We start from the raw sequence: 13799 nt of genomic DNA on the forward strand, positions 1-13799 counted from the left end.
TACCCCGCCTCACATACTGTATACCCCACCGCCTACTCACATACTGTATACCCCGCCTCACAACTGTATACCCTGCCTCACATCCTGTATACCCCGCCCGCATATACTGGTATACCCCGCCTCATATACTGTGCCTCATATACTGTATACCCCGCCTCATATACTGTGCCTCACATACTGTATACCCCGTCTCATATACTGTGCCTCACATACTGTATACCCCGCCTCACGTACTGTATACCCCGCCTCACATACGGTATACCCCGCCTCACATACGGTATACCCGCCTCACATACTGTATACCCCGCCTCACATACTGTATACCCCGCCTCACATACTGTATACCCCGCCTCATATACTGTGCCTCCATTACTGTATACCCGCCTCATTACTGTGCCTCAATCCTGTATACCCTGCCTCACATACTGTATACCCCGCCTCATATACTGTATACCCCGCCTCATATACTGTATACCCCGCCTCATATACTGTGCCTCACATACTGTATACCCCGTCTCATATACCCCGCCTCACATACTGTATACCCCGCCTCACATACTATATACCCCGTCTCATATACTGCGCCTCACATACTGTATACACCGCATCATATACTGTATACCCCGCCTCATATACTGTGCCTCACATACTGTATACCCTGCCTCACATACTGTATACCCCGCCTCACATACTGTGCCTCACATACTGTTTACCCCGTCTCATATACTGTGCCTCACATACTGTATACCCCGCCTCACATACTGTATACCCCGCCTCACATACTGTATACCCCGCCTCACATACTGATACCCCGGCCTCAATACTGTATACCCCGCCTCACATACTGTATACCCCGCCTCACATACTGTATACCCCGCCTCACATACTGTATACCCCGCCTCATATACTGTGCACCCTGCCTCATATACTGTGCCTCATACACTGTATACCCCGCCTCATATACTGTGCCTCATACACTGTATACCCCGCCTCATATACTGTATACCGTGCCTCACATACTGTATACCCCGCCTCATATACTGTGCCTCACATACTGTATACCCCGCCTCATATCCTGTGCCTCACATACTGTATACCCCGCCTCATATACTGTGCCTCACATACTGTATACCCCGCCTCATATACTGTGCCTCACATACTGTATACCCCGCCTCACATACTGTATACCCCGCCTCATATACTGTGCCTCACATACTGTATACCCTGCCTCACATACTGTATACCCGCCTCATATACTGTGCCTCATATACTGTATACCCCGCCTCATATACTGTGCCTCATATACTGTATACCCTGCCTCACATACTGTATACCCCGCCTCATATACTGTGCCTCACATACTGTATACCCCGCCTCATATACTGTGCCTCACATACTGTATACCCTGCCTCACATACTGTATACCCCGCCTCATATACTGTGCCTCACATACTGTATACCCTGCCTCACATACTGTATACCCCGCCTCATATACTGTGCCTCACATACTGTATACCCCGCCTCATATACTGTGCCTCATATACTGTATACCCCGCCTCACATACTGTATACCCCGCCTCATATACTGTGCCTCACATACTGTATACCCCGCCTCATATACTGTGCCTCACATACTGTATACCCCGCCTCATATACTGTGCCTCACATACTGTATACCCCGCCTCACATACTGTGCCTCACATACTGTATACCCCACCTCATATACTGTGCCTCACATACTGTATACCCCGCCTCACATACTGTATACCCCGCCTCATATACTGTGCCTCACATACTGTATACCCTGCCTCACATACTGTATACCCCGCCTCATATACTGTGCCTCACATACTGTATACCCCGCCTCATATACTGTGCCTCATATACTGTATACCCTGCCTCACATACTGTATACCCCGCCTCATATACTGTGCCTCACATACTGTATACCCTGCCTCACATACTGTATACCCCGCCTCATATACTGTGCCTCACATACTGTATACCCCGCCTCATATACTGTGCCTCACATACTGTATACCCTGCCTCACATACTGTATACCCCGCCTCATATACTGTGCCTCACATACTGTATACCCTGCCTCACATACTGTATACCCCGCCTCATATACTGTGCCTCACATACTGTATACCCCGCCTCATATACTGTGCCTCATATACTGTATACCCCGCCTCACATACTGTATACCCCGCCTCATATACTGTGCCTCACATACTGTATACCCCGCCTCACATACTGTGCCTCACATACTGTATACCCCACCTCATATACTATGCCTCACATACTGTATACCCCGTGCTGGCAGTTTTGTGGTTATCTATCCGTTTTTTAAGCTTTACGTTTCAATATGTTTTTGTGAAAGCTTTTTTTACCAAAAAAATAAAGAATTAAAGATTTCAAATCTGAAAAAAACGTATACGTTTAGCGGATGGACGTGTATTGTCACTTCACGTTTTTTACTCGCTGGTCGCTGTCTGAGGCATCCGTTAATGTACATGTTCTTTGTATACGTTAAACGGATGGGAAAACCGTGATGTGAACCCGGCCTTATGTTTCCATCTGTATCCGATTCACTGCAATGGGAAAATAAGTATTTGGTTCTATACGTTTCTATATGTTTAGATTATTTTGCAGTGATGTAGCAGTTATTCGGTCCTGCACTGTTAATATCTTATCCATAGTTTCTGTAGGTTTTTTCCTATCCGCTTGACGCGCCACAAACCGCACATGTGAACAGGCGCTGATCTTTCCCAGGTAATCTGAGGCCCCGCCTCTTCCTTTGACGTCACACAGTACAGCTCCGTCCTGGTGGTGTTTCTATGCCAGTGCGGTCACGTGACTCACGTGGCTGGTGTTGTTACAGTTAGGCTGTCAGGTGACCAATAGGTGCGGAGCTTGTTGCTGTGTCTCCAGGTTGCTATGGAGACGGCAGCAGCAGTACGGAGCGCCATGCAGCCCTCAGCCCCGGCTTCTCCCCGCTCCCTCCTCCTGCTCCTGGGCTTGGCTCGGTTCTGTCTGCCCCAGTCCACCTCCATCCCCTTCATCCTGCCGGGGAACTGCAGCGGCGGCGGCGGCCAGTACTACAGCGCGGTGCGGTTCTCCTGCGACAGCTGCAACTCCGGACTGAGGGCTCCAGATGGTGAGACACTGACACTACTACTACTCTCATCTGCACGCTGGGGGTTGTAGTATGGCCTCCACTGGAGAGCCACAGGTTGCAGTAAACAAAGTTTATGATCACATGAGCTGCACATAGTGAGTTGTGGAACTACAAATATCAGAATAACCATGGCTGAGGTTATAGACAGCAGCAACTGCAGCACTACAACCCTCAGCAGGTTAGACCTACTACAGGTCCCAGCGTGTTCTGTACAGCTCGTGGCTGTGTGTAGCAGGACTACAAGTCCCAGCGTGCTCTGTACAGCTCACAGTGATGTATAGCAGGACTACAAGTCCCAGCGTGCTCTGTACAGCTCACAGTGATGTATAGCAGGACTACAAGTCCCAGCATGCTCTGTACAGCTCACAGTGATGTATAGCAGGACTACAAGTCCCAGCGTGCTCTGTACAGCTCACAGTGATGTATAGCAGGACTACAAGTCCCAGTGTCCTCTGTACAGCTCACAGTAATATATAGCAGGACTACAAGTCCCAGCGTGCTCTGTACAGCTCACAGTAATATATAGCAGGACTACAAGTCCCAGCGTGCTCTGTACAGCTCACAGTAATATATAGCAGGACTACAAGTCCCAGCATGCTCTGTACAGCTCACAGCAGTGTATATCAAGACTACAAGTCCCAGCGTGCTCTGTACAGCTCACAGTGATGTATAGCAGGACTACAAGTCCCAGCGTGCTCTGTACAGCTCACAGTAATATATAGCAGGACTACAAGTCCCAGCGTGCTCTGTACAGCTCACAGTAATATATAGCAGGACTACAAGTCCCAGCGTGCTCTGTACAGCTCACAGTAATATATAGCAGGACTACAAGTCCCAGCATGCTCTGTACAGCTCACAGCAGTGTATATTAAGACTACAAGTCCCAGCGTGCTCTGTACAGCTCACAGTGATGTATAGCAGGACTACAAGTCCCAGCGTCCTCTGTACAGCTCACAGTAATATATAGCAGGACTACAAGTCCCAGCGTGCTCTGTACAGCTCACAGCAGTGTATATCAAGACTACAAGTCCCAGCGTGCTCTGTACAGCTCACAGCAGTGTATATCAAGACTACAAGTCCCAGCATGCTCTGTACAGCTCACAGTAATATATAGCAGGACTACAAGTCCCAGCGTGCTCTGTACAGCTCACAGTGATGTATAGCAGGACTACAAGTCCCAGCGTGCTCTGTACAGCTCACAGTGATGTATAGCAGGACTACAAGTCCCAGCGTGCTCTGTACAGCTCACAGTAATATATAGCAGGACTACAAGTCCCAGCGTGCTCTGTACAGCTCACAGTGATGTATAGCAGGACTACAAGTCCCAGCGTCCTCTGTACAGCTCACAGTAATATATAGCAGGACTACAAGTCCCAGCGTGCTCTGTACAGCTCACAGCAGTGTATATCAAGACTACAAGTCCCAGCGTGCTCTGTACAGCTCACAGCAGTGTATATCAAGACTACAAGTCCCAGCATGCTCTGTACAGCTCACAGTAATATATAGCAGGACTACAAGTCCCAGCGTGCTCTGTACAGCTCACAGTGATGTATAGCAGGACTACAAGTCCCAGCATGCTCTGTACAGCTCAAAGGAGTGTATAGCAGGACTGCAAGTCCCAGCGTGGTCTGTACAGCTCACAGCAGTGTATATCAAGACTACAAGTCCCAGCGTGCTCTGTACAGCTCGCATCGCTCGGCTATCTCCGGCACTCCCTTAGAGAATGAATGTAGGGCACGGCCTGCTGCTTCCTCGGGTCGGTCCTCGGGATCGGTGGCGTCCCAGCGATCCGTTAGTTATCCTATATCCTGTGGACAGGGGATAGCTTCAAAAGTTGGCGCAGCCCCTTTAAATCGGGCTTCATCAGCGTCTAATGAAACGTTCTGTAACTTTTTAAAATAATTAGTTTCAAATCCTTATTTTCAAGATCTCTGCTTGCAGGAAGTAAAAGGGTATTTTTTAGTTTACATCCAGAGGCTGAAAACCTGTGCAGACCTATAAAACTTCCAAACGTGGTACATCCCCTCTATAGGGGGCTGGACAAGCCAGTGACCACCGCTGGGACCGTATTTCCCAGCCGACACCCGCTGGGACCGTATTTCCCAGCCGACACCCGCTGGGACCGTATTTCCCAGCCGACACCCGCTGGGACCGTATTTCCCAGCCGACACCCGCTGGGACCGTATTTCCCAGCCGACACCCGCTGGGACCGTATTTCCCAGCCGACACCCGCTGGGACCGTATTTCCCAGCCGACACCCGCTGTGGGTTGTCTGTTTTGTAGCCGTATATTCCTCGCTGTGTCTGATGTCCTGGTTCTGAACATCTCTTCCGGTTCTAGGTCTCGGTTGCGCCTGTCCGACCGGTTTCGCTGTTTCGGATCTGGGATCTCCACAAGTCACCTGTAGTCAGTGCCAGCCTGTAAGTACCCGCGCTCAGGGTGGTCTGCGCCGCTTCTCCTTCTCTGCTGCTGCTGACGTGGACTGTTTTATGGCGGCCTGTGACCCGTTAACCTTCCACTGTGTGGTCAGAGGTAGAGGGGCAGCACTGACACCCTCCTCCATTCAGCTGTCTCTTCAGGATATCTGCTTCTGGGAAAGCTGGATGGCAACCAATATGGCCGCCAGTACAGCGGTTATATTTTGCATCCATAGAACCCTGTAAACTGTAACCCAGCTTTCCCAGATACAGATATAAGTAAAAAAAAAATACAGAATTAGGCCTCATGCACACGACAGTTTATTTTCACGGTCCGCAAAAACGGGGTCTTGAACGTGATCCGTGACCGTTTTTTCGTCCGTGGGTCTTCCTTGATTTTTGGAGGATCCACGGACATGAAAAAAAAAGTAGTTTTGGTGTCCGCCTGGCCGTGCGGAGCCAAACGGATCCGTCCTGAATTACAATGCAAGTCAATGGGGACGGATCCGTTTGACGTTGACACAATATGGTGCCATTTCAAACGGATCCGTCCCTATTGACTTTCAATGTAAAGTCTGGAGTCCCTTTTATACCATCTGAGTTTTCTCCAATCCGATGGTATATTTTAACTTGAAGCGTCCCCATCACCATGGGAACGCCTCTATGTTAGAATATACTGTCGGATATGAGCTACATCGTGAAACTCAGATCTGACAGTATATTCTAACACAGAGGCGTTCCCATAGTGATGGGGACGCTTCAGGTTAGAATATACTACAAACTGTGTACATGACTGCCCCCTGCTGCCTGGCAGCACCCGATCTCCTACAGGGGGCTGTGATCAGCACAATTAACTCCTCAGGTGCCGCACCTGAAGGGGTTAATTGTACTATCATATCCCCCTGTAAGAGATCAGGGGCTGCCAGGCAGCAGGGGGCAGACCCCCCCCCCCTCCCCAGTTTGAATATCATTGGTGGCCAGTGCGGCCCCCCATCGGGCCCCCCCTCCCTCCCTCTATTGTAATAAATCGTTGGTGGCACAGTGTGCGCCGCCCATCGCCCCCCCCTCCCTCCCTCTATTGTTCTAAATCGTTGGTGGCACAGTGTGCGCCCCCCATCGGCCCCCCTCCCTCTATAGCAGTAACAACATTGGTGGCAGTGTGCGGCCTCCCATCCCCCTCCCCCCGATCATTGGTGGCAGCGGAGTTCCGATCGGAGTCCCAGTTTAATTAAGCGATTAAACTGGGGCTCCGATCGGAACTCCGCTGCCACCAATGATCGGGGGGGGGGGGGAGGGGGATGGGAGGCCGCACACTGGCCACCAATGTTGTTACTGCTATAGAGGGAGGGGGGGCCGATGGTGGGCGCACACTGTGCCACCAACGATTTATTACAATAGAGGGAGGGGGGGGGGCGATGGGGGGGGCGATGGTGGGTGCACACTGTGCCACCAACGATTTATTACAATAGAGGGAGGGAGGGGGGGGCCGATGGGGGTGCACACTGTGCCACCAACGATTTATTACAATAGAGGGAGGGGGGCCGACGATGGGGGGCGCACACTGTGCCACCAACGATTTATTACAATAGAGGGAGGAAGGGGGGGCCCGATGGGGGGCGCACACTGGCCACCAAGCTATTATTACAATAGAGGGAGGGAGGGGGGGGGGGCCGCACTGGTCACCAATGATATTCAAACTGGGGAGGGGGGGGGTCTGCCCCCTGCTGCCTGGCAGCCCTGATCTCTTACAGGGGGATATGATAGTACAATTAACCCCTTCAGGTGCCGCACCTGAAGGGGTTAATTGTGCTGATCACGGTCCCCTGTAAGAGATCGGGTGCTGCCAGGCAGCAGGGGGCAGTCTTGTACACAGTTTGTAGTGTATTCTAACTAGAAGCGTCCCCATCACCATGGGAACGCCTCTGTGTTAGAATATACTGTCAGATATGAGTTTTCACGAAGTGAAAACTTAGATCTGAAAAAGCTTTTATGCAGACGGATCTTCGGATCCGTCTGTATGAAAGCAACCTACGGCCACGGATCACGGACACGGATGCCAATCTTGTGTGCATCCGTGTTCTTTCACGGACCCATTGAATTGAATGGGTCCGTGAACCGTTGTCCGTCAAAAAAATAGGACAGGTCATATTTTTTTGACGGACAGGATACACGGATCACGGCCTCGGCTGCAAAACGGTGCATTTTCCGATTTTTCCACGGACCCATTGAAAGTCAATGGGTCCGCGAAAAGAAACGGAAAACGGCACAACGGCCACGGATGCACACAACGGTCGTGTGCATGAGGCCTTAAGCAGTGCAGGAACTTGAGAGGAGGACTCCAGTGCTGACAGGGATAAATCACCAGTGTGCCGCTTCCCTCTGCAGGGTGAGCGCGTGTCCGTGGACCGGAGGAGCTGCCTGCGGTGCGTCGGCAGCAGGTGCTCCTGTAACAGCGACGAAGCTACAGGTACAAAGCTGTGTGTCGCCACCCCAGGTGCACTGCACGCTGCTGCAACTGTATGTGATGTCTCGGCAGCTTCATGGCTCCAGCAGATTTCTCACTTTTTTTTTCTTTTCATTTTTAGAGGAAAACTTAGTAGATAAAACATACACGTGTGTCTTATGTACGGGAGGGACGAGGCCAAATGCAGCAGGAGACCAGTAAGTGATGAGCTGTGGTGTAACTGCACAACATGCTGCCTGTATTACGTGCCTGCTGTGTGCAGAATCTCCAGTGTATTCTACTAGATGCAGCTTTACACTACTTTCCCCCCCGATCACACTATCTCTGCATGCTGTGTGCAGAATCTCCAGTGTATTTTACCAGATGCAGTTTCACATTGCTTTCCCCCTACTCACACCGCCTGTCTATACTTTCTCTGCAGGCTGTGTGCAGAATCTCCAGTGTATTCTACTAGATGGAGCTTTACACTACTACCCCCCGATCACACTGTCTGTATATACTATCTCTGCATGCTATGTGCAGAATCTCCAGTGTATTCTTCTAGATGTAGTTTCACATTGCTTTCCCCTTACTCACACCGCCTGTCTATACTTTCTCTGCAGGCTGTGTGCAGAATCTTCAGTGTATTCTACTAGATGCAGCTTTACACTACTTTCCCCCCCGATCACACTATCTCTGCATGCTGTGTGCAGAATCTCCAGTGTATTTTACCAGATGCAGTTTCACATTGCTTTCCCCTTACTCACACCGCCTGTCTATACTTTCTCTGCAGGCTGTGTGCAGAATCTCCAGTGTATTCTACTAGATGGAGCTTTACACTACTACCCCCCGATCACACTGTCTGTATATACTATCTCTGCATGCTATGTGCAGAATCTCCAGTGTATTCTTCTAGATGTAGTTTCACACTGCTTTCCCCTGACTCACATAGCCTGTCTGCATGATCTGTGTTTACTGTGTGCAGAATCTCCAGTGTATTCCTCCAGATGCAGTTTCACACTACTTTCCCCTGGCTGACACTGCCTGTCTATATTATCTGTGTATATGAAACATGAAGGGTTAAGAGACGTGGGTGCGTTCTTTAATTACCACCTCTTGCAGTGCCTCGATTGAGGTGACGTTCACACAGGTGATGCCGGTGGATGGCCTAATTCCAATCCGGAGCAAATTAGGTCCAGCATTTCTTTGTTTTATCTGTATGGCATTTGAAACGTGACCCCTACTGCAGGTCGTGGTATCCTCTACCTGACCTTTCCAGTGGCTCCACCAGGACTAGGGCTCTCAAATACTACGATAGGTAATATATTTTCTGAGTGAGGTTGTTCTGCCCCCCTGGTTTTCTTTAGGGCCCATGCACATGACCGTAGGCCGTCCCCAATATATGAGTCCCCCCCCCCTTTAATCACCCATTGTTACAGTGTATTGTTGCAATGTATGGATCGCATGATGTTACAATGTATCAAGTTGTCTCTTTCTGCCAGGTGTGAACTGTGTCCTCCCACCTTCAGTAGTAGCTGCAGCTGTGCCACCAACCACGAGGTAAGTGTCCCCGTGATAAATGCCCCGCAGTCTGTGACTTCTCTGTACTGACTCCTCGTTAATCTCTCTGCAGAGCGGAGGCCTCTGTCTTCCCATCGCCAAACAGGTAATCTTCACCCGCGACAGTTACTGATGAGCCGCAACTATATGAAATTTAACATCCCAGAATATATAACCATATATATATAACTGCTTATCTGCACTGATACATTGTAACAAACCGTCAGCAGGAAGAAGTATCAGGTCAGGACCGATTTTTAAACCTTGAGTATAAACAATAGAAACATTCACTTGACAACAAGCAGACATCTTACTGCGAGGGAGCTTGATTTAAATAAAACTGTATGGCGGCCCTTTAAGACGAGATGAAGGATGATGTATAAATGATGGGGAATGTAGTGCGATGTCAGTAACGCACTGTGTATCCGCAGGACCTCACCTCGGGGACGCTATGGGAGTCTCTGTACCTGTACGCCAGCTACGCGGTTTGTATGGTGAGTGTCGGGGAGGCTACAACATGGCTGCCACCGCGCTGATGTCTCCCCCTGTAATCTGTATGTTCGTGCCCTCAGAACCACAACAACGTGACCGCCTGCCAGGTGCTCGTCAATATGGTCGCCATGAACGCCTTCTCCAGCAGCAGCAAAGCCTTCGAGCTGTACAGCAGCATCAGGTGAGTCAGGGCACCAACCTGCAACACGTGGAACACAGCAGTGTTGACTACGGATCTCACCCCCTCCAATCTTCTCCCCTCCAGTCCGTCCAATCCATCTCTGCCACCCGTGATTTACAGTACGGTGACTCAGCTGGGCACCACGGCGCCAACCAACCTGTCCTACCAGAAGAACGCACAGGTGAGCTCTTAAAGGAACAGTCCAGTATTATCTAGTGAATCATGAGAAAATCTGCGGCTTGTGTTTGAGTTCTTCTGGATCTCTGCTGGCTGTCAGTGAATACAAACATTCCTGTTGACATCCACAAAATGTTACCTTGCATGGATCTAATGTGTCCAGCCTAGACAGACCTCTGTCCGCATAAATGCAGAATGTTTGTAACAATGTGTCAGTCTGAAGTCTGGCTGTTTGCCTCACAGCATTGGCCTACATTGTATACAATGTAACAAACCCTCAGCTGTGTATTGGGGTATATTCTGAATTTCAGCTCTGGATTTAAAAGTAATAGTAAGTCATTCATAGACAGCAAGCAGGTCTTGTCGCCATTGCACAGAGGTAGTGAGGCGCCGCCCGTCCCATCATGTGAACCTCGGTTTCTCTTCCTGACAGATCCAGTTCCGGTTGGTGAAGTACGACGTCCGTGGGCATTTCTTGGGTTGGGAAATTCTGAGAGGGGACACGTTACAGGTAAGTCAGAGGACGGCACCTCCTGGGCACATAATGGTGGGCACTGCCCCTACTGACCCCCCCTCCCCCTCGTGTTTGGTGTCCTGCAGATGTGTCCGTCCACGCAGATCGCCTTGGATGCCGTCTTTAAGTTCGGAACATTTTACAGCCTGTCGGTAAGTCAGACCTTGCAGCACACAAGTCGCCTCCACCTGCAACAGTAGATTTCAGGTAGCACATGGGGGACTACTGCACCCAACATCAACCAATCAGATTCTGCCCACAGACTAGAATGTGCAATAAATGACAATAGAAAATTAGCGTCAAAGTTACAGTAATGTTTACTAAGATCAGCAGCCGATGTGCCGCCGCTGCAGCCGCGTCCTGAAACGGCTGATACCAGAGGAGAATAGACTACATAGAGAAGACTGACTGTAAGCTAGCGCAGCCGATGTGCCGCCGCTGCAGCCGCGTCCTAGAACGGCTGATACCAGAGGAGAATAGACTACATAGAGAAGACTGGCTGTAATCTAGCGCAGCCGATGTGCCGCCGCTGCAGCCGCGTCCTAGAACGGCTGATAACAGAGGAGAATAGACTACATAGAGAAGACAGACTGTAATCTAACGCAGCCGATGTGCCGCCGCTGCAGCCGCGTCCTGAAACGGCTGATACCAGAGGAGAATAGACTACATAGAGAAGACAGACTGTAATCTAACGCAGCCGATGTGCCGCCGCTGCAGCCGCGTCCTGAAACGGCTGATAACAGAGGAGAATAGACTACATAGAGAAGACTGACTGTAATCTAACGCAGCCGATGTGCCGCCGCGTCCTGAAACGGCTGATAACAGAGGAGAATAGACTACATAGAGAAGACAGACTGTAATCTAACACAGCTGATGTGCCGCCGCTGCAGCCGCGTCCTAGAACGGCTGATAACAGAGGAGAATAGACTACATAGAGAAGACTGACTGTAATCTAACGCAGCCGATGTGCCGCCGCGTCCTGAAACGGCTGATAACAGAGGAGAATAGACTACATAGAGAAGACAGACTGTAATCTAACACAGCTGATGTGCCGCCGCTGCAGCCGCGTCCTAGAACGGCTGATAACAGAGGAGAATAGACTACATAGAGAAGACTGACTGTAATCTAACGCAGCCGATGTGCCGCCGCGTCCTGAAACGGCTGATAACAGAGGAGAATAGACTACATAGAGAAGACTGACTGTAATCTAACGCAGCCGATGTGCCGCCGCTGCAGCCGCGTCCTGAAACGGCTGATAACAGAGGAGAATAGACTACATAGAGAAGACTGACTGTAATCTAACGCAGCCGATGTGCCGCCGCTGCAGCCGCGTCCTGAAACGGCTGATAACAGAGGAGAATAGACTACATAGAGAAGACTGACTGTAATCTAACGCAGCCGATGTGCCGCCGCGTCCTGAAACGGCTGATAACAGAGGAGAATAGACTACATAGAGAAGACAGACTGTAATCTAACGCAGCCGCTGTGCCGCCGCTGCAGCCGCGTCCTGAAACGGCTGATACCAGAGGAGAATAGACTACATAGAGAAGACAGGCTGTAATCTAACGCAGCCGCTGTTCGTCCCCAGTGCTCCCTGCAGGTGGCCGATCTCTTCCAGAAGGTGCCGGAGCCGGTATTTTACGAGCTATTCTTGCTGTACACCTCCGCCAGCGGTGCCACCATGCTGTGGCCGGTACCCGTGTGGAATGCCAACCTCCAAGGCAGCGGGGGTAAGTGACGTTCAGCCTTGTTTTGCGGTTGCTCCCGGTTACATCCACCCGATGGCGGCCCGTGGTCGTCTGCAGTATAGCTGACTGGTGTCCGATCTTCCAGGGACTCTCGGCTCCCGCGCTCTGAGGCGATTCTTTCTGGTTGACGGCATCTCCGGCAGAACGTTGAATCTTTCCAGTGTGCCGACCTACGTCACCGTCGCCACGAGCCTGACCCTGAGGTGATGTCACAAGTGGTGATCCCACCCCATAACCAGCCGCTTCCCTCCGCCGCCAGCGCTAATCACATGACCTCTCCCATGCAGTGTGTTCCTGCCGCTCAGCCCCCCGAGCAGCGTGCCCCCCGTCCAGCTGACTGTACAGTACCAGAGACAGAGTCTGCAGGCCGCCGCACAGGTAAGCTGACAGAGAGCCGCCATCCACCATTTTTACTTATATGTATTGTGTTTAGTCAGCGACAACTCCTTGGCTTGTATTGATCCTGTGTTACATGTCTTATACTCCAGTCACTTCCAGAGCTGCAACACTGTGTTCACAGAGCACTTGGCTTGGTGGGGTATGTTCTACGGTTCATCTTCCACAATGCACCACAGCTCAGAGTGCACTGGAACAGCAGGAGGAAACAGGAAGATATCATCAACATTGTGACTGCAGCTCGGGGTGTGACTAGAGTATAAGTCTAGGAAGAAAATTCAGACTAGCACATCCATAAAGCTAACATGCAGGCAGCAAACAGAATACGTACGGCAGCACCCCGTTATACATGCAGACAATAGAACTAGGGATTATTTTGGAAGCTTCTATTTTTCATGTTTAGTAGTTATAGTGCCGCTGTAATCCACACTAATCCCTATTCTACTGTTTGCATGTATAACGCTGGGTTCACACCTGAGCGTTTTACAGCGCGTTCCTACGCGCTGTAAAACGCACAACAGGCAAGAACCAATGATTCCCTATGGGAATGGTTCTCACCTTGGCGTTTTACAGCGCGTACGATCGCGCTGTAAAACGCCCGACGCTCAAACAAGTGCTTGAGCTTTTTTTGGGGCGTTTGTCGCGCGTTCCCGCACATAGATATTCGGGAACGCGCGACAATGTGTGCA

The 13799-nt window shown here is 50.5% G+C and overlaps 1 protein-coding gene across 1 annotated transcript in view; it reads left to right on the forward strand.

Moving 5' to 3' along the window:
* The first annotated feature begins 2901 nt into the window (after positions 1-2901).
* LOC122924162 (meckelin-like) overlaps positions 2902-13799 on the forward strand; it is a 30314-nt gene continuing 19416 nt past the window's right edge. The window contains exons 1-14 of the mRNA XM_044275100.1: positions 2902-3161; positions 5523-5602; positions 7985-8066; positions 8185-8260; positions 9545-9602; positions 9676-9708; positions 10034-10096; positions 10175-10275; positions 10360-10456; positions 10886-10963; positions 11053-11118; positions 12555-12696; positions 12800-12917; positions 13002-13092. Coding sequence (XP_044131035.1) covers positions 2942-3161; positions 5523-5602; positions 7985-8066; positions 8185-8260; positions 9545-9602; positions 9676-9708; positions 10034-10096; positions 10175-10275; positions 10360-10456; positions 10886-10963; positions 11053-11118; positions 12555-12696; positions 12800-12917; positions 13002-13092 — 1305 coding nt within the window. The 5' untranslated portion in view covers positions 2902-2941. The remainder of the gene's footprint in view (positions 3162-5522; positions 5603-7984; positions 8067-8184; positions 8261-9544; positions 9603-9675; positions 9709-10033; positions 10097-10174; positions 10276-10359; positions 10457-10885; positions 10964-11052; positions 11119-12554; positions 12697-12799; positions 12918-13001; positions 13093-13799) is intronic.

The sequence above is a fragment of the Bufo gargarizans genome, unplaced genomic scaffold, assembly GCF_014858855.1.
Source record: "Bufo gargarizans isolate SCDJY-AF-19 unplaced genomic scaffold, ASM1485885v1 original_scaffold_880_pilon, whole genome shotgun sequence".
Classification (NCBI taxonomy): domain Eukaryota; kingdom Metazoa; phylum Chordata; class Amphibia; order Anura; family Bufonidae; genus Bufo; species Bufo gargarizans.